Source organism: Sceloporus undulatus, chromosome 2, assembly GCF_019175285.1.
Source record: "Sceloporus undulatus isolate JIND9_A2432 ecotype Alabama chromosome 2, SceUnd_v1.1, whole genome shotgun sequence".
NCBI lineage: Eukaryota > Metazoa > Chordata > Lepidosauria > Squamata > Phrynosomatidae > Sceloporus > Sceloporus undulatus.
This window is the reverse complement of record NC_056523.1, coordinates 251,408,781-251,429,512: the sequence shown is the minus strand read 5'-3', so window position 1 is coordinate 251,429,512 and position 20,732 is coordinate 251,408,781. Positions and strand designations below refer to the sequence as shown.

The following is a 20,732-nucleotide window of genomic DNA, read 5'->3' as shown; positions in this document are numbered from 1 at the left end:
TTTCTCCTTTTTTCTTTGTGTTGTGTAAATGGACCACAGAAGTGGAGAACCATATGGAGAAAATTAGATGTGTTTTTATCATTATATTAAGGGTATTACAGAGCAGGGATGGTGTAGTGACTTGAGTGCTGGATTAGGGCCCCAGGGTTCAAATCTCTGCTCAGCCAAAGAAACCCTCTGGGTAACTCTGGGCAAGTCACACTCAGCCTCAGAGAAACGAATGCTGTCAAGAAAAGTCCATGATAGGGTTATCACAAGTCAGAAATGGCTTGAGGGCACGCAGCAACATCTTCAGGGTATTTTACAGGTCAGGCTAACAGCATACTTTCAGGACTGGCTTAGATTTTCATTGCACATCCTGGGGCTTATCTGATCACATTCACTGATAACCTTGGGCCTGATCCTGAGAGGGAGAGCTTTGGATTAAGCCAAGTGTGCCACATGATGCATACAGCCCTAACCTCCCCTTTATTTCAACAAGGCTCCTAAGAAGGGCAAGCAGGGTGAGAAGACACATCCTCCTTTTGCCAGCCATGTCCTACATTTCGGCCTTCTGTCCAGGAGGAATTTAAAAGCTTCCTCTACTTTGAACAGGACTAAGAAGCATGGATACCTTTTATTTGGTCTGGAGGAGAGGTGGTGAAGAGGTGATACGATGATTTGTTGTTAGCTGCCCTCAAGTCAGTTCCAACTCATGGTGACCCCGTGGATGAGACATCGCCAAGGATCCCCAACTTCCACTTTCTTGCCCAGACCCTACAAGCCCCTGCCCAGAACCCCCTGACTGAGCCTGTCCATCTGGTTTGTGGTCTTCCTCTCTTCTACCCCTCTAACTTTCCAAGCATTATACTGATCCATGCCTTCCCACTATGTGGCCAAAGTACAATAGCCTCAACTTGACCATCTTAGGTGGTTTACAGACTGCCTCTTTGGGGCGGCCTGTTCCCACCCCTTTCCCTGCCGTATCAGGGCATCAGCTGCCACAGCGGCAGCCTCTGAGGCCCCGATCCGCTGCTTTCCAGGCTGTGGGGAAGCGGCAAAAGGCCTCTTCCACGCGGCCTGGAAAAGGGTGTCCCTGAGGGTGGTGGGGACAAACAAAGGGGCCGCTCGGGCCCTTTCTGCTTTGTGTCGCTGGCGCAGCTGTCTAAAGGCAGTGCCCAGTGATGCAAAGCTGGAAGAAGCTCTGTTTTGGAGCTCCTTCTGGCGCCATGGAAAGGGCGCCCCAGGCACCCTCGCACGGCACAAAGACATCACTTCTGCACCACTCCGTTTGGAGGTGGCGCGGTCGTGACATCCCAGTGGTGGTGCCCATGTGTATAGAGTGCCACCATTTTGTATGTACCAGGAATGTACTAGGGTTAGGGCGTCCAGAAGGGACGCCCTTTCCTAACCCTAGTACATACCTAGTATGTACTTTGCGCGTGTCTGGAACGCGCCTTAGCTTCCAAGGAGAGCCCTGGTCTGATCTGTTCAAGAAACTTTGTTTTGTTTTCTTGGCTGTCCATGTATCCCAAGTCCTGTTGTCCACCATCACATTTGAAAAGATTTGATTTTCTTTCTATCTGCTTCCTTCACTGTCTACCTCTCACATCCATACATGGCAATTGGGAATACAAGGGCCTGGGCGATTCTGACTTTAGCGCTTGGCTGTATGTCTGTGATATAATAGCCCTGTTCAAATATTTGAAGGGATGTTGTATTGAGGAGGGAGCAAGCTTGTTTTCTGCTGCTCCAGAGACTAGGACCTGGAACAATTGATGCAAGCTCCAGGAAAAGAGATTCCACCTCAACATTAGGAGGAGCTTCCTGACAGTAAGGGCTGTTCCACAGTGGAACACACTCCCTCAGAGTGTAGTGGAGTCTCCTTCCTTGGAGGTCTTTAAGCAGAGGCTGGATGGACATCTGTCACAGGGGATGCTTTGACTGAGAGTTCCTGCATGGCAGAATGGAGTTGGACTGGAAGGCCCTTGGGGTCTCTTCCAACTACGATTCTATGTCCTCCATTTTGTGGGCCTTGTCCTCCTTCCTTGGTTTCCAAAAAAAAAGTAATACCGAGGCCGCGGAGGACCAAAATCCCTCAAGCCGCTCCTCCCGCCTTCCCTCTGGTCCAGTGAAACCAACCTGGGGTTATCCCCGCCCCTCTCTCCATTTCCTTCTCGCTGATTGGCTCGTGGCTGTGTCAAAACAAACGACGACAAATCCCAAAAGCGTCTGCAACGGCGACGGGCGGGGCTTCGTACGTCCCAATATCACCCAATAGGAGAGCGCGAGCCGGGCCTCCGTCTCCGCCCCTTCCGTGACGTACGCAGCGCGCCACGGCGTCGCGCTCTGCGTGCTTTCGTCCGCCGTGTCCATGGGCGACGACGACAAAGGACGGGGCTGAGAGGGAGAAGGAGAAGGAGGGGGCTGGGAGTTGGCGCCATGGCTTCGTCGATGGTGAGGGCCACCGTCCGCGCCGTGAGCAAGAGGAAGATCCAGGCCACCAGGGCCGCCCTGACGCTGGTCAGTATGGGCGCTGCTCTCTCTCGCTCTCTCTCTTGGGGCGGGGCTTCTTGGTGCTCAACCGGTTGGTAAACAAGCGCCTTGCGCATGCGCAGTCCTGTCGAAGGGGGACTGGGCTCAGGGGCCTCCTGCCATTCCCCCCATTTTGAACTGCAGCCCCTCAGCCCTTCCTTCTCACAAGCAGCAGCCAGGGTCCCCCGGGGGAGGCTTCTCCTAAGTTGCAGCAGACACACAGGCAGCGCCGTGCTCCTCTTGGGCTGCACCCGCACTGCAGAAACAATCCAGGTTCACCCCACTTTGACTGCCAAGGCTCCATGCTGTGGCATTCTGGGAATGGTCGTTCGTTGGGGCACAGCTTAAGGATACTGTACTTTACAGCCAAGATAACAGCGTACCTCCAGTTACTGGCTATGATTTTCATATACACTTGTCCCTCCACAAGGCCCCCTGAATGTGGGAAAAGCGCAAATAACAAGAACACCCTGTTTTCACCTGAGAGAAGGACGCCTCTCTAGGAACCTCTGGGTCCTCCAGGGCAACTCTGTGGTCAACGTCCCACAGACACTGGCCATAGAACTGCTCTGGAGGAGCTACAAAGGCCTAGCAGAGAACTCTCTCTAGGTCTTTCAGGGCAAAATTTAGATACATTTTATTGTGTCACACTAGAGCTCTCTGACAGAGAAGGCTCAATGTCTCACAAAACTACAGTTCCCAGAATTCCTTAGCGTTCAGCCAAGGCAGTGAAAGCGGTCTCAAACTGGATTATTCCTGCAGTGTGTTTTGGGCTATTGTTAACCAAAAAGAACAGAGGGTGCATCTACACTGGAAATATGGGTCTCTTTCACAGAGGGCTAAAAATCCCAGGATTCCATACACTTAAAGTGGCATCAAACAGTGTAGATGCACCCAGAGATTTGCTGTCTGCGCCTAGTCACTTGAATTCCTGTCACGATACGCATGGAAAAGATAGGGAAGGGATTTGTCCTGGGCCAGAGCAAGTAGTGATAACCTGGTATTCAGACTTCTACATCAAGTCCTTCCCTTATGTTCCAGTCTATGCCTTCAATGGACCCATGGAGGTGAGCAGGTTTGCACCAGGGAGCAGCACCCCACAATGGGCCCACGGTTGCTGGCCCTGACCCCAGTCACCTCCACGAATTACAGTGAAGCAGGGTCTATGCTTCGGACTGGGAACCCCCAATAGGACTATAGAGTTCTTATTCTTAAATGCTGTGGGTTTTCAGAGATGACGAGGAGAGGAAATGTCACAAAATTCCCCAAAAGCTAAATAGTTTGGGATCTGATTCATTGTGTTTACTTCATTTGGTAAACAAAACTAACACATGTGCTTTTTAACTTTATATGTTATATAACTGTTTTCTTTTCCTGATGGCCAAAAGTATTTGAACTGAGAGGCTTAACTGTGAAAAAAAATCAGCAAAACACACTGAATGCAATTTAAAAGTTCAGACCTACATGAAACTTTGCTTGAAAACTATTTTATTGAAATATGTGTAGACTTTCTAAGACATGCGAATCTCAGTAGTATGTATGTTTCTTACGTTGCTTACATTTACAAAGCACTGCAAATGGTTCAGCTTGTCCCAAACTGTACTGTAGATTATTTCTTAGGTTTAAAGCTGTGTCACATATTCTTTTACTGTGTTAAATCAGTGCATGAATAGAGAATGGGGTCTTGCCTCCATATGGCTCAATGGAAGGTTAGAGCAGGTTCCACATGGGTTCAGTTATATGGGCAATTGAGAATCCTAGTTGCACCAGGATTCCCAGTTGTTCATATAGACCCTTTGCATGTACAGATATGAGCATAGGACATTGGAGGGAACAAAAGCCGCACTTGTAGAAGGGACTGGAAGAATTACAAACTGTGGCATCTCCACGGCAGGTTAAACGTGAACCAGAAGAGGGGCTCCAGGAACGCTGGGAAGCCCAATGGCAGGAGTTCCTGAGGACGCTGCAGGCCCCTCATTCAGGATGGGAGAGTGTGCATATGTCTGAGGAGCCCACACCGTGGGATGACGCTAAAGGTTTCCTGGCCTCCTTCGAGCAAGTTGCATCAGCATGCCGGTGGCCTCAGGACAAATGGGTCCCCCTCCTCCTGCCAGCCCTCAATGGAGAGGCTGAAGAGGCCTTCAGCAGCCTCAGTGCCCAAGACAGGGGAGACTACAGGAAAGTGAAATCAGCCATCTTGCAAGGGGAGGCCAACGCCAGGGAGAGGCAGCGGCAGCACTTCAGAGAGTTCTGCTATCAGGAAACAGAGGGGCCAAGAGGTGTTTATAGTCAACTCCGGGAGCTTTGCTATCAGTGGCTGAAAGTGGAGCGACACACAAAGGAGCAGATTCTGGAGGTGCTGATCCTGGAGCAGTTCCTGACTGTCCTACCCCAGGAGATGCAGAGCTGGGTCAGGGAGCATGGCCCAGAGACCTGTGCCCAGGCTGTACTTCTAGCTGAGGATTTCCTGGTTAAGCAGAAGGAAGCCATGAGGCTGGAGGAGCAGTTTCCGGTATCACAGGCTTTGGAGTTGCTGACAGATGAAGAATCTTTAGAGATAGGCCAAGATCAGCCCCCAGAAGCCTGGAAAAGGCACCTCTGCAAGGAGGAGCAAGATGACGAAGGGAGCTCATTGGGAGTGAAGCAGATCCTTGAGAACAAGGAAAACAATATTCAACAAGGGAATCCCGATCAAATGGAATCAAGAGAAACCCTGCTGAGAGGAAGCAATGTTTTGCAGAGTAATGAGGCAAGACTAAGGTGTGGGAGTCAGCAGGAATCAGAGAGTGAGCATGTAGCTAGCCTGGAGAAAAGGGTGGACAGAGCCCTTCCCAATGTGAAATGGAGATTTGATCAGAGGGGATCCAGAGCATACCAAAGAATTCACCTCTCTGGAAGCCATTTTGGTTGGCGCTCAGGTTTTGGAGTACGTGGAAGATTTAAGTCAGGAAAGAAAGCATACGAATGTGCAGAGTGTGGGAAAGTTTTTGATCATAAAGGGAATTTTAAAAATCATGAAAGAGTTCACACTGGAGAAAAGCCTTACAAGTGTTCCCAATGTGGGAAAAGCTATATTCAGAAGGGAAACCTTATGATACATGAGAGAACCCACACTGGAGAAAGACCATTTATGTGCATGGAATGTGGGAAGACCTTTAGTCAGAAAGGAAACCTTGCAAAACATGAAAAAATGCACATTAGAGAACCCGTATAAGTTTTATTTTTGTGGAGTAATATTGTTGTATAAGATGTGATTTGACTTACACCTCTGAAATGGAATAAGACTGGTGACATTAGTTTGGTCATACTATGCATTTTGGTATCTGCAGTTATAAAAGAGAACAAGATAATAACTATTATGGCTATGTTACTTTGAAATTGTGTTGTACAGCACTATGCCTGTATCTAAGACCAATGGGTGGGCTATTTGCTTTTAAAAGTGCCCTGAAATACAAATATACTCGTCCCCACAGAAATGCAAAGAATGGAGAGTAGGACCAACACAAATATATCTGTCTGCCATTGTTTCTTCTTTCTCTTTCTCTCTGTGCATATATTGATTGAGTATCTGGACAGAACATAAAAGAGAGTTATAGCCATCTGAAAAAAAGTTAATCACAACTTCAGAGGAATAAAAATTTGACTGTTATTATATCCGTTCATGAAGTTACACTGATGTACTGCAAAAAAATGCTTGTCTATATTTCTGTGAGAAAATACAGAAGCAAAAGTTTTGTGTTATACATTTTATTGAATGTGTTCTCAAATTCTGCCCAGCAGAAAGTTTGGAATAATGGTTCTGGTTGATGCATTTATTCCTCTGTTAACATCACTTTGTCAGTTGCCTTTCTAAAAGCTCCATGCCATGTGTATGCACAGAGTAAGCAATCCTGCTTCGTTCTCATTGATTGAATACACAGGCTGCAGCATAAGAAGAGGGCTCTAGCCATACCATCCTCTTTGCATCACCATTTAATATTAGTTGCAGATAGAAGGGCATGAACCATACCCATGAGCAGTACTGTGGGGGAGCTCATAATGTTGATTGAGATGTAGTTGCTTTTTAAAAAAAATGTAATCCTCCCCAAAAAAGCCAGGTGCATGCATACAGTCTCCTTCCCACCCCACTTGTCTCAACTGCTTTTAGGAAGCAATTGCTTATAAGGAAAAGGTTTTAATACCATGCTGTACTGTTTTTATTTCTTGTATTTTTAATGAATAAACTTTAAATTGTTTTTGATTCTACATATACTTTATTTATCAATGTATGTTTTGACCTTCTTTTTTTTGGTCTATATCTCTTAATAATTTTTGTAAGTGGCCTTAAATCCCAGTTCTGGAAAATATGTGGTATATAAATAAAATAACAACAATGATAGTCTAATTATACCATCACTTTTTTTGTTCAACCTTGATCAACTGAAAGCTACACCAGCTTGAAAGTAATTGCAATAAGAGAAGACCCAGCAAATTCTCTCTTTGGAGGAGTACAGCGGGCCCTTGGTGTCAGTTGGAGTTTGGTTTCAGGATTCCCATGGATATCAAAATCTGTGGCTGCTCAAATCCTATTATATACAATGCTGTAGTAAAATGGTGTCCCTTATATACAATGGCAAAATCAAGGTTTGTTTTTTGGATTGTTGTTGTTGTTAATATATTGTCATGCAGAAGCTGTGTATGTCTGCACTGTCCTCTCTCAGGAGTTAGAATTATCTTGACTTCATCAGTAGTCCAAGTAGTGGCTTTTAAAACCATCAACATTGTGAAGAGCTACACAATTTCCACCTCTTAAGTTCTCTGCATTTGAACATCACAACATGCATAAGGAAAGGAAGAATGCATGGATAGATCTAGATGTAACTCTTTAGATGTGCCTTTTGAGTATTTACTGTATTGTTGTTGTTTTTTTAAAGCTAAACAAGCCAATAGCAAAGCCATAGATTATAGTGGTTACTACCCTTTACAAAGGATTTTGTGAGGTGCAAAAGATGCAGGAGAGGGTACCCACAGTGATCAAGGAGATGGGCTAGCTGCCCTATGAGGAAAAGTTAAAACGTTGGGGCTTTTTTAATGGAAAAAGTTAATAAGGGGAGGCATGGAAGAAGTGTATAAAATTATGCATGGCTTGGAGAAAGTAGATAGAGATTTTCTATTTCATTATACTGGAAATGGGTCGTCTACAGATAAAAGGAAATATTAATTTACACAACGCCTATTTAAACTGTGACACTACTGCAAGGTGTAGTGATGAGTACCAACTTGGATGGCTTTAAAAGGAGGCTGGACTCATAGAGGGTACTTGACACCAATGGAAATTTGCCAGTAAAGGTTTGTGCCTTCAGTATATCTAAACTGATCATATAGTTACTTTTCTTTTCTTAAATCTTTCTGAAATTGGCCAGTTAATAGGTTGTGCCTCTCTCAGTAAATGAATTCTGTGTGGTGTCTTGGTGTTTCTTTTTCCTAGAAATTCATGTCTGAAAGTCACCTTGAATTGTGAACTTTGTTGACTAATTCATGTCTGAAAGTCACCTTGAATTGTGAACTTTGTTGACTAATTCATGTCTGAAAGTCACCTTGAATTGTGAACTTTGTTGACATGAATAATTATAATCTCATATTCAGTTACAAAATTAATGTTTGCTTAGTCTGGAATACAAGTTACTCTTGCTTTAAATGCTTATCTTCAGTACAAAGAATGTGTTGTTTCCCAGAATTATTTTTAGTTGAGCTCAGATTATAATCTAAACTGATGTGCTCTCTTCCTTTCTTTCTTGTATACTGCAGTGGCAGGAAGCTAGATAGATGAAAGTCTTGGACATAGGTGCCAAGGAAGTTGTAATGTTTAGGGTGCTAGGAATGGAGGATTGAGACCTTTTCACTGCTGTTTCTATAACTGCAGCCATCAGTTTATGAAAATGGGGGAGGCATTGGAGAAGCCGGGCATGTGTATGGTGGAGATTCAGGGACAGCATTTGAAGCCATGAGTCATGTGAGAGCTGAATTTTGGAACTGGACCAAGATGTGAAAACTGAGCCATTGTTAATCTGATTTTAAAAGAAGAAGAAGAAGCAGCTCTGCCGAGCTCATTTCTGATCTTTAAAACCACAAGAAATTAAATTATCTTTATGTTGTGTTCTTGTATTATTAATAGAAGCCCTTGCTTGTGGTGTATAGAAACTTGCACTGAGGATAAAATAGGTTTAGAGATGACATGAAGATAAAATAGGTTTGATAGTTAATATTCATCCAATGCAAAATTACTAATGATGAAAATATCTTTCAGACCCCATCTGCTGTGAATAAGATAAAGCAACTACTTAAAGACAAACCTGATCATGTAAGTAGATGTGGAGGGTATCCTTAATATTATTCCTCTATATAATAGTAGCTTTCGGTGTGCTATTGATTGATATAATACTGCAGCTACTCTATGAAGCATATATGAGATGTGTACTATAATACTTTAGAAAACAAGAGTTGCATTTTCCCATTGACAAGTACATGTGAAATCTGTGTTTTAAATTTGGAAAAATGCTAATCTAGCAGCTGCATTTTCAACTGTGTGAAAAGGCAATACAGTCGTCCCTCCTAACTCGTGGATCTGGGATCCGCACCCTCGAATATCTGCAGAGGGGTGACCTCTGCTATTTCCAATGATGCGCCTGCATGGGTCCGTGCCCCATATAAGCCTATGAGGCTTGAATATGCGTGAGCCTCCGTTTTTGCGGGGAGGTCTGGAACGGATCCCCAGCAAAAATGGAGGGCCAATTGTACTCATATTGATTAGATTGGTGTTTTTTTATTCTGTGTGCCTCATAAAATACAATGAAATTTGATGAACTTCTTGAGTGTCAAGTTAGCAAATTTAGCACTGTAATTTAATATACAGTTTTCTTTGGCTAAGAGCTAGCTCCATAGTGCAGATATTTGTTGTACAGTTTATTTACATTAAGCCATTTCTATCTGTTGCTTTTTGGCTTCTGTTTACACAGTTGGAGTCAATAGCCATAGTCTTCCAAATTTTACTTATGCTTAATACCATTAAAACGAATGATATTTTAGTGATGTTAAATTTGTGCAGTTACTTTCAGTGGGGCTTACAGCACATCTGCTTAGAAGTAAGTGTCACTGAGATTGGTGGGACTTGTTGTTTTTCTGGTTTTAGACCAGAGAATGTAAGGAATGTAGGTTTCTTTGAAAACATTAAATGATGTGGGAATTCATGAGACTTTAAGATGGCATACATCTCCCATCACTCTCATCCAACAGTAGATAGTAATATAGAGTTATGGTAGATGAAGTCCATATGGAAAATCAGAGGTACTTTACCCCTGCGTTAAATTTTAAGTGATTGGCTGTTACTAGTTAAATGTTAGAGCTGGCAATAAATGTATGCATTTTTAAAAAAAATCTTTTGATAACCAGTCATACATAACATTTTTTTTCTTCATAAGGAAAGACTTTTTAAGTGTTAACATTTCCATTTTAGGTAGGAGTTAAAGTTGGTGTTCGTACAAGAGGTTGTAATGGACTTTCTTACACACTAGAATATACAAAATCAAAAGGGGACTCAGATGAAGAGGTAGTACAGGATGGTAAGTGTGCTTTGAATAGTCACAGCTCCAAAATATTTGCAAATCCTTTTTCTACTCTTTTAAAATATTACTGTTAATTTTAATCTTAGCTCTATTTAATGATAGGTAGCAAGCTTTTCTTAAAGTTAATAGGAGTTTATAAAGTAAAAGGGAATTATAGTCCACTACATTGATAAGCTAACTCTTTCCTTCAAATAAACATAGTGTTTATTCTCTAAAATGAACTGTTCTGTCAACAGCTGCTAAAAGCTCAATAATTGAAGGTGCTCATTTATGAATAGGTCCTATATTATATGAAGATCATATCCAAGTTCTTTTAGGCTCAAGGTTCATACACTGAAAAATACAATTTTTATATGAAACTTCTTAAATAAATAAAAAATGTGCATTCCTAATGTAAGACGCAGGTCCAGACTGTGACTACATAGTCCACCTTTTTTTTTTTTTAATTATGAAAGCATTTTATTTGCAGAGGTACAGGGCATCCATACAGTGGATCTACAAAACGAAGTTAAGGGAACCTGAAGCAAGTTAATTCTCTTAAAAAGAGATTGCATAAATTGTAGCAGGAGGATGAGGAATGTATCATTTGCAAGATGTGGTCAAGCTTCAACACTTAAAAACCAGGCCAGTTTGAAAATGGAAATTACAATCCAGCTATATTTGACATGCTGAAAACAAACTAAACGATGAAAAACCAAAATCTCATTATTATTTTTCCCTTCTTTTCCTCAAGGTGTTAGAGTGTTCATTGAGAAGAAAGCACAGCTGACCCTTCTAGGAACTGAAATGGATTATATAGAAGACAAACTGTCCAGTGAATTTGTTTTCAATAACCCAAATATCAAAGGAACATGTGGTTGTGGGGAAAGCTTTAATATTTAAAGTATCAGGAAAAAATCCACAAATCCTTTTCAAAGAATTCATTTGGCATGTGTTTATTAGGTCTTTTAGGCTTTGTAAAATATGGCTGCCTTCACGGGAAAATAAAAGTACTGCCTTTCTGAAGTGTAATCTGTGTGTTAAATTGCAGCCGTGCATATTTTCAAAGTTTGATAACATGGAAGAAGATTTGTTTTTAAAAGCTGAGAACTTTGTGATTCATCTCTAATTTTATTTGTCGAAAATCCTTTTACATTGAGATCTCATAAGTTCTACATAAGACACATGAAAAGTTATATTTCCACTTGTTTTATCTTGAAGAAATTAGAGTTTGCATTTAAGTTCTTAAAAATGGTCTATTACACTTTAAAGTGAAACTCACATATACAGTACCAATAATGTGCATCATTTCCTTCTTTAAAAAAAGTCATGTGTCTTAACGTTGGCAACCTGAGAGTTCAGAAGTCTGGATCATGTGCTTATACAGTTTTAGGTAAATCAATCTACATGTCAGATAGCTTATATCTAAATCTTGCCCTCTATTCCACTGTCCTTGTTTTGTTGCTGCTAGGAAAACCACTAGTATTTTCAGGAATGTCCTCACCACAATGTCTAAGAGAAACATAAGGCAGAATTTTATTTGAATTCCGTCCTTTAAAAATCCCTTGTTTTGTTCAGTTATATAGATGCCCTGAAGCAAATGCAGGTTCTCTCCATAGTTCATAAGTCTGGATCATTTTGCATGGTCTGGTTATGGAGGAAAGTAAGCCACTTTTTTTCTGGGCAATTTTCTTAGGCAGCATATATTTTGGTTAAAGCTCAGTCTGAGTACAACATTTCAATTTCATTATCACTTGTTTGGATAAGGAAACAGGAGTATTTTTTAAAGATGTGACTGCATCTAACATTAGTTACGATTCATATCATGAATTTATAAATTCAGTGTAAGGCTTGTTTGCTTAATCTTTCAATTAAGACAGTATTGTACATCTAAAGAGTTTATTGTCTTAGTTGTCAGGATGAAGCAAAGCCATTTTCCCACACAAATGTTTCTAGCATTCTTTTGTAACTAATATTCAGTTACCTAATGTAGACATTTATACTAGCCTGTTTGGGAGAGAGAACTGTGTTGTTAGGAGAGTGCTTCATGGGTCACAAAGTTACTGGTTACAGTAACTTTATCAACTATTGTAGTTTTTTATTCAGTCTCTACATGTGAATTAAACACAGGAGAAATATAACTTGGAAACAGCTCAACAAGGGCAAATTGCTTTGGTCAGCTTTGGAATTATTTGCCTTGCAAACCTTCAAGGAAAGACTTCAACATCTTCCTGTAGTTGCAAGCTTAATTGCAACTAGAAAAATTGTCCAAGCAAGAATTAAAAAATGTGCAAACTTGGCATGTTAAACCAACTGCCAAGGAGTCTGAGAATATGTCTGAGAATGTCACCAAGCCTAATATTGCAGTTGTTTCACACTGCAAGATATTGGACTAATGCAGTCTAAATTTCTATATGGGGCACAAACTTGGTATTTAACTGCTTTTAAATTGGCAGAGAGAGGACTAGGAATGTAAGCAGTACAATGTATGGATGCTATTGATGTACTCCAGTTTTTGGGATATTTTTAAAAACAATGAAGGGTGATGTATATTCTGTTTTTTGTATAAAAGGTTTATGAATAACGTGTGCACTTCCATACTATAAAAATATAAAGTATTGTCAAATTTAAACACCTAACGCACAAATCTGAAGTCGATGTTTTGTTAGTAATAGTTTATAAATGAATGTTCTTTTCTTAATAATATATAATATGTGCAATACTGTAACTTAGACCTGTTGTAATAAATTACCTTTTGGTAAATACAGTATACACCTTTAGAGATTTCTACTGCAAATCACACATGAACATATTTGAATAATACTTAGTTCTCAGAATTGCTAGATGGATTATTACACCATGATTCAAAGTTTTCAACATGAAATCCCTGTTAGTTGAAGCCAACAAAGGAAATGGGGGGGAAGGGGAATCTAGCAGCACTTCCACTTCTAAGGAACTTGATTGAAGTCGAAGGCTTTCATGGCCAGCATCCATAGGTTTTTGTGGGGTTTGGGGGCTATTTGGCCATGTTCTAGAAGAGTTTATTCCTAATGTTTCACCAGAATCTGTGGCTGGCATCTTCAGAGAAGATGCCAGCCACAGATGTTGGCGAAACGTCAAGAATAAATTCTTCTAGAACATTGCCCCATAGCCCGAAAAAACCACAAAAATCTAGGAACTGGATTGAAATCCATGAAAGCTCATACAAAAATAAACCAGATAGTCTTAAAGGTGTTGCTAGATTCATTCCCCACCACCACTTTCTTTTTAGTAATTAAAAACATTGCCATCTGCTTACAGATGAAAGGGAGTGGCATAAGGGACATAACCTCACCTTCAACATATATGCTTTGGGCCTGCCACTCATTGAGCAACTAGCCATTTAAAAGAGTTTATCAAAAGGCTAGTTGCCTTTTCAGAGTTGCTGGTGCTGAAGGGAGAAGCTTCCCCCCCCCAAAAAAAAAAATCAGCATAGCAATTAGACTTAAGTCCACTTGCCGCTGTGGAGACTAAAAATAGCATAGGAGAGTGAGGGAGAATGGATGAATGCTGAGTGTGAGAGAGGCTGTTGTCCTACCCACTACTGGCATGTGGCCTCCACATAGTTTCCCAAGAAGGGATGTGATCTGTGCTTTTAAGGCAGAGGTTCTCTATTAGTCTAAGTTTCCATTTTTATTGTGGGAATCATTTAGGCATATTCCCCAGCTGGTTGTAGCTTTCCAAATCCTGCTTTTTTTCTATTCTTAAATGGATCACTACAGCAAATCTCAGTACATGAACTGACACTTTTCTCCCTCATTTACACTGGATGTTCAACTGTATCATACTGCCACATTATGACATGGCCTGTGACTTTACCCTGGTAAGCCATCTTGCCATCTCCATTGTTTCCCTTATTAGCCCCCTCTGGCTGGTCAAAGTGCCTTTTGGGACAGCAATTAATGCTGTTGGCTGTCATGAGTCAGTGTAACTAATCCCCATGACCACAAGAGTGAGTACACATGTATGTATGCATTTACCTAGATTTAAAATATATATATATATCTGGGTCTCAAGTTTCATTAACCAATGAAAATGGGAAGTGAAGGAAATTCCCAGTGAAGAAGCCAAACTTTGCTGTAATAAAGACCAAAAAGTCACTGCTGTCTATGAAGGAAGGGGTCTCCTTTCCTAAATACATCTGCCTGAGGAGAATAACAGATGCATGGTCAATGCAGTCCAGGATCTGAACACAAAGGTTCAAAAGTCACACGGGGAGTCACTGAAGAAAATAATCCAAGGAGCGTGCTAAAGGTCGGGAAATGAGATGGCAGAGAATGTAACACAATGCTCTGCAGAGATTGTGTAGCCTGTAATCTCCCTGAAAGCCAAGATGGCCAAATTGAGACTGTCATACTCTGGCCACATCATGAAAAGGCTGGACTCATTAGAAAATACATGCCAGGGAAGGTAAAAGATAGAAGAAAGCGACAAAGATCACACACCAGATGGATAGACTCAACCGAGGTCACAGGGCTGAACCTACAAGACCTAAGCAGAGCAGTGGAGTCTACTCAAGGACCCATTTCTTTGTCTTTTTGACTGTCCACAGTATCTTCAGCACTGAGGTCCCCATAAGTCGAAGTCAACCTTTAGACCAGTGGTCCACAAACCTTCATCCTCCAGATGTTTTGGACTTCAACTCCCAGATGCCCTTGCCAGTTTGGCCAACATTCAGGAATTCTGGGAGCTGAAGTCCAAAATTCCTGGAAGACCAAAGTTTGGGGACCCCTGCTTTAGACAGTTCACAACAAATCCAGGGATGCCTCCACAGGGCAGAAATAATCCAGTTTGACCTCACTTTAACTGCCATGGCTCAATGCTATGAAATTCTGGGAATGGTAGTTTGTGACACCAGAGTGGAGCTCTGTTACATTTTATTTTAATTTTTTATTTGTTTTATTTTTAGTGGAAAGGCAGAATAGAAATAAAACAACCCATCCTGATTTGATTAAAGGTCATTAGAACATACTTGTTTTGTGCAGGGTTTTATGGAGCTTTAAGTGCATAGAACAGATGTGGGCAATTGGCTGCCCTTGGGTTTGCTGAAGTCTCATACAGTATCTATGTAAAAATGGCCATGACAAGTAAATAGCAGCATTCTATGCATTATTTAAGTGGGTTTGTTTTTTTCAAACTTTTAAGTAAAATATAGTAATTTTTCTGCTACATAACACTGTAAACTTGCTAATGCAAATATGCAATCCCACAGTCTATGATATACTGTAATTTTATAGTTAATTTTATAGTGTGACTATATTTAATTAAAAATTCTAATTTGCTACATCAGCCCACTCACTTTCAGTGCAGGAGGTAGGATATTGAACTAAAGACTCGAGTCAATCCTGTCTGCTCCAGGTTATTTCAGAAGCAACATCTTCTGCAACTCACATCAGCTTCAGCCAGCACAAACAATGGTGAGTATAGTCCAAGAACAACTGGAGGAGCACACACTTCGCTCATCCCATTGAAAGTGGGAAGGGGTTCTGACTTGTTCTTTGTCTCAAACAGAAGAGGAAAAAACATTTTACTGCAGCTCTTGTTAAGTATCCACAGAGGACTCTTTGTAAAGCTTAGAACCATGGAACCATGCAGTTTATCACATGGGAGGCACCCCATGCAGAAATGGGATTTAAAACCTATGACACACAAAAGCACAATTGATTTTCAGACACATTGGGGTTAACGCAACATTAAACTGGCTAGAAGGTCGACAAAACATGATTCTTTTTACTTTGTGGATTTTCTGGAAGTAAAAGGAATCGTGTTTTGTCTACTTTCTAGCTGGGTTAATGTTGTGTTAATACACCTTAACAGTGATGTTGTCTGACAATCAATTGCGCTTTTATGTGACTTTTCTACATTCTGTCTGGGTTAATGTTGGGTTAAGCCAGATGTTTAATAATAAATCCACTTTTGTGGGAGGTTTTCACTTTAAATCCCATTTTTGCACGGGATCCCTCCCATGTGATAAACTCCATAGAGTTGAAAGAGTCCCTAAAGACCACCTAGTCCAACCCCTTGCCATGGCTGCAGTTACCCCTGCAGAGTCTAAGAGGTGGCCATCTAACATCTATTGAAAAACCTCCAACAAAGGGCATACGGTGAGGGATTGTGCTCCATGGTCAAACAGCTCTTTTACCCTCAAGTAGTACTTCCTACAGTTTAGGTAGAAAATCTTTCCTTACCATTTGAATCCATGTTGTGAGGGATTGTGCTCCATGGTCAAAGAGTCCTTACCTTCAAGAAGTATTTCTTACAGTTTAGGTGGAAAGTTTTTCCTTGCCATTTGAATGCATTGGTTTGTGTTCTTAGCTTCTGGAGCAGCTGAGCCAGACCCTGCTGCCTTCAATGTCCCCTTCACTGCATGTGCCAGCAAACTCCCATTTCCAGAATCCCATAGCATTTAGCCATGGCAGTTAACAGTGGGGTCAAAATGGATTGTTTCTGCCCTGTGAAGGAAGCCCCAATCTCTCTCTTTGTTGTTCTTTTTTCCCAGTAAAAACTATGGCCTTTCCTGCCAAAGGAGGAGCAGGTAGTGGGGCTGGGGCAACCCTGTGACACGATAAAAATAGCATTTGGCAAAGGGAAGGCCTTGGAGACCTTTCTCTTCCCTCCCTCCCTCCCTCCCTCCAGCCCTTGGGGGGTTGCCCTAGTCTCTTCAGCCTTGGCACCTGCTCCAATTGTGCAAAACCTTCCTCCCCCTTCCTCCTTATTACTACTGCATTTATGTTTATTTTTTCCAAAACTGGTTAATAAATGCTCCCTATGTCTTTGTCTCCAACCACCCCCCAGAACTGGATTGTTTAGCTTTGTCAGCAAAGTGCAGCTACCATGAGTCAACATAAAGAAGATGAACCAACAGATAAGGAGGAGAAGAATGAATTATTGCCTTTAAATTGCAGAGTAAGTGGACCACGGCAGGAAAATTTGCAGTTCTCCAGTATTTTACACCTCTGGTGTCTTTCTTTTCTCTTAAAAATATTTTGGTTTATAAAACCAGACAAAAAGTATAAACCAAATACTAGTAGACAGAGCCAATTGGAAACAGCCAGATAATAAATTCATCACGGAAAGATAATTAACTACTGATTCTATATAAGAAAAAGTATCAAAAGAAGATCTTAAGAAAAAAAGATTACCACCAATTACAGTTACAAGATTGATAGTGTTCCTCATGTCAAATCCTTTTTAAGCAACCAATTATTACAAAAGCATCGGGTAAACACTCTCTGCTTCTTGAGCATTGACATTAATTATGTCACCCTGGCTCTCCCAGCTATTTGGACTTAGTTTTATCTATTAACATATTGGCTCTTAAATGAGGGTATTTGTGAGCTTCCCCCACCACTATGTAAGACATCTACTGTATATATGGTCTGAAACTATTAATCTTTATTAAAATCTTGATTTCTTTCTTAGTAAAGCTGTTCTGTAAACTGCATAAGATATGAGTGGTATCTGAAGGGGAAACCCCTCTAATTTCCTGCATTATTTTTCCATTATCTTCCCACAGTAATTTTGGATCAGTTCATAACTTAACCAAACAGGGTCAGCCTTGCCATTAGACAGAGGGACATAAAAAGAGAAAACTGGCTCCAGCAGTAGGCTTCAGGTGTTATGAAAGAGCAGCAAATTGTTAGTTAATCTGTTTCTGCTTTATTTTTATTCCCACAATTAGGGGTAGGGGCTTGTGGGATTTTCTGCTTCATGTGTCAAAATAATGTGCTTTCCTGGGGGTGGTGTGACTTTGGCGAAATGTGGGGTGAATGGGTGGGTGCCATTTTATCTCTGCTTCAGGCCATTCCTCTTACCATATGAAGAAAATCTTCACTGGGAGCAAGATGATGCCAGCAATTGTTGTGAATGTAAGGGTATGTTTAATGTGTACAAACTAATATCTGGCATTATTGATGTGGAAGTTACAACAATTCTTCCTGATTGCCAAGTGGGCCAATAACGTGTTACTTTAGTATAGAGCTTTCTGCATTGAAAACATAGCTTTTAATTTTGTGACCTTTTTCCTGAAGCAAATGCCCTTGATTTGTCAAGTTTATCATCTCAAAGAGAGGTTAAGGGGTAATATAAATTAAGCTCTTTTTTAATCTTATTAGTCAGAATACAAATTTGCATGTATTATAGCCTAAATGGAGCTTAGTCTGCCATTAATATTAAAATCTGAGTAATATCCTTGACCTTCTTTCTTTGAAAATTATGCAAATTCTGTTCTTTGTAGAAATAATTGAATTAATCATTTTACAACTACAAAATTCTTATGCCAAAGAAATTGAGATAAGATAAGGCACTGGTAATAAAGATTTAAAATTTATAGTTTTTTGTCAGTTTTCTGGGTTATGTGGCCTTTTCTAGAAGAATTTATTCTTGACATTTCGCCTGTATCTGTGGCTGGCATCTTCAGAGAATGGTGGCATGGAGGTGTGTGGGGTAGATATACTGTGTGTCCCTTGGTTGAGAGGAAGAGATTTACATGCTAATCTGTGTGTTGGTCTGTTGGTGAATGGCAAGGCCTCGTAGAGTGGGAGGATATACGACAAAGATGTGTGTCTATTTCATTAGTAATCTATTGCCTGCTGGGAAACCCCCTGACCCTGGGAGGTGTTTGTTTGTATGTGCTGTTGAATCTAGATTACGCTATTTTCCAAGACTGGTAGCCAAACTTTGTTTACTTTAAGGGTTTCTTCTTTCCTGTTTAAGTTGTCCAGGTGTTTATGGATTTCAATGGCTTCCCTGTGCAGTCTAACCTGATAGTTGTTGGCATAGTCCAGAATTTCAATGTTTTCAAATAGCATTTTATGCTCAGGTTGGTTTATAATGTGTTCTGCTACTGCTGGTTTTTCTGGCTGGCCCAGTCTGCAGTGTCTCTCGCGTTCCTTGAGTTGTGTTTGAACACTACGTTTGGTGGTCCCTATGTAGACTTGTTTGCATTTGCACAGTATGCAGTAAACTCCCGCAGCTATGAGAGGGTCTCTCCTGTCCTTTACTGAATGCAGCATTTGCTGGATTTTCTTGGTCAAGTTTGTAGATCATTTGGAGATTATGTTTCCTCATCAGTTTCCCTATCCTGTCTGCAATTCTTTTGATGTATGGTTAAAAAAAATATTTTCACTTTGGGTGGTTGTTTTTTTCCACTCCTATGTTTGTTTTTTTCTGGGTCTGGCAGCTCTTATGATGTCTGAGTTGGAGTAACCATTAGCCTGTAGAGTCCAGTTTAGGTTCTTCAGTTCATCTTCCAGGAAGTCTGGTATACATGGCATATATATACCTCACACACCTCCATGCCACCATTCTCTGAAGATGCCAGCCACAGATGCGGGCAGAACGTCAGGAATAAATTCTTCTAGAATACGGCCACATAGCACTGAAAGCCTACCAAAAAATATGGATGCTGGCTGTGAAAGTGTTCGATTTCAGAATTAAAATTTATCCCAGACTTGTAAAAAGACTACTGAAATGTAGTTCTATTTGATTTGTGGCCTTATTTTTCAGCAACTTGTCCAGTATCAGCAATTTAAAAATAAATAAATATTGCCCCAGTATTTAGGGGGGTTGTATTGCCATACAGTCTCATTCAACAATTATTGGATCTGATTGGATTTAGTCAGAAATGGGGAACAGAAATTAAACTTGAAAAAAAAATATTCAAGTGATAATTCCATACTAAGAAGTCTTTAGTTGTTACTAAATCTTAGAAATAAGTACAGTGGACCCTTGTTATCGCTGGGGTTTGGTTCCAAGATCCCCCGTGAATAACAAAATCCATGGATGCTCAAGTCCCATTAAATATAATGACATAGCAAAATGGTGTCTCTTATATCAAGGTTTGATATTTGAAATTTATACTTTTTTTAACATTTTTAAACCATGGATGCTTGAATCCGTGTATAAGAAATCCGTGTATAAGAAGAGCCGGCCGTAAATCCATATTACTGATAACTGGTTGTATCTGCTGAAATATCTCAAAATAAGTGCTTAAATGCCAGTACTGCAGCCAGTAGCCACAAGGTTGTGAGTTCGATCACAGGTTCCAGGGTTGACTCAGCCTTGCATCCCTCCATAGGTCACTAAAATGAGTACTCAGCTTGTTGGAGGCAATTAGCTTATACGTTGTAAACTGCTTAGAGACTACTTAGTTCAGTATGAACATGTATAGAAATGTAAATGCTATTGCTGTGTATTGCACCACAGCTTCTGTCTTGCTTTACAGCTTCTGGGATGGTTATATTCAGTCCTAATCTCATTTAACATTAGTACTGGTTGACTTGGTGGTGGGGAGGTGGGGTTAATGTGAGCTCTGCTCAGTAAGTTGGATCCAGATCAGATGTTGAATTTTTTTCCTTCTTGGTGCCCTATCATACTACTCTGTTATAGTGCGATATTCCAATGTAATTGTTGTGGCAACATACTGTGGATACTTAGGGTTTGCAGTTTAGGGAAGGGTATTTAGAATTCTCAGCTAGAGAGCTCTTGGGCCTCGCTAAACTACAAACCCCAGAATTCCACAGAATGTTCTCATGGCAGTTAAAGCACAACATGGGTAGATCTACAGTGCTATATAAATAAAGCATAAAATAATAATAA

General features: G+C 40.9%; 2 protein-coding genes across 3 annotated transcripts in view; both read left to right on the top strand.

Annotated features, from left to right (window-relative positions):
* Nucleotides 1-2,293: 2,293 nt before the first annotated feature.
* On the top strand, nucleotides 2,294-11,120 carry ISCA1 (iron-sulfur cluster assembly 1). Its single transcript, XM_042452059.1, has 4 exons — nucleotides 2,294-2,502; nucleotides 8,801-8,854; nucleotides 10,007-10,112; nucleotides 10,849-11,120. The coding sequence occupies exons 1-4, from the start codon at nucleotides 2,422-2,424 to the stop codon at nucleotides 10,995-10,997; spliced, it is 390 nt and encodes a 129-aa protein (XP_042307993.1). The 5' UTR covers nucleotides 2,294-2,421; the 3' UTR covers nucleotides 10,998-11,120.
* Nucleotides 11,121-15,055: 3,935 nt separating this feature from the next.
* LOC121923118 overlaps nucleotides 15,056-20,732 on the top strand; it is a 10,094-nt gene continuing 4,417 nt past the window's right edge. Inside the window, exons 1-2 of one of the 2 annotated variants that reach the window (XM_042453251.1) lie at nucleotides 15,056-15,550; nucleotides 16,929-17,039. In XM_042453251.1, the coding sequence (XP_042309185.1) occupies nucleotides 16,968-17,039 (72 nt within the window). In that variant the 5' untranslated portion in view covers nucleotides 15,056-15,550; nucleotides 16,929-16,967. Of the gene's footprint in view, nucleotides 15,551-16,898; nucleotides 17,040-20,732 lie in introns of those variants that run through there. The other variant, XM_042453253.1, reaches the window with a different exon arrangement.

Coding starts and splice junctions, on each gene's coding strand:
- ISCA1 (XM_042452059.1), top strand. CDS start 2,422: ATGGCTTCGTCGATGGTGAGGGCCACCGTCCGCGCCGTGAGCAAGAGG. Junction 2,503..8,800: donor CCAGGGCCGCCCTGACGCTG/GTCAGTATGGGC, acceptor AATATCTTTCAG/ACCCCATCTGCTGTGAATAA. Junction 10,113..10,848: donor TGAAGAGGTAGTACAGGATG/GTAAGTGTGCTT, acceptor CTTTTCCTCAAG/GTGTTAGAGTGTTCATTGAG.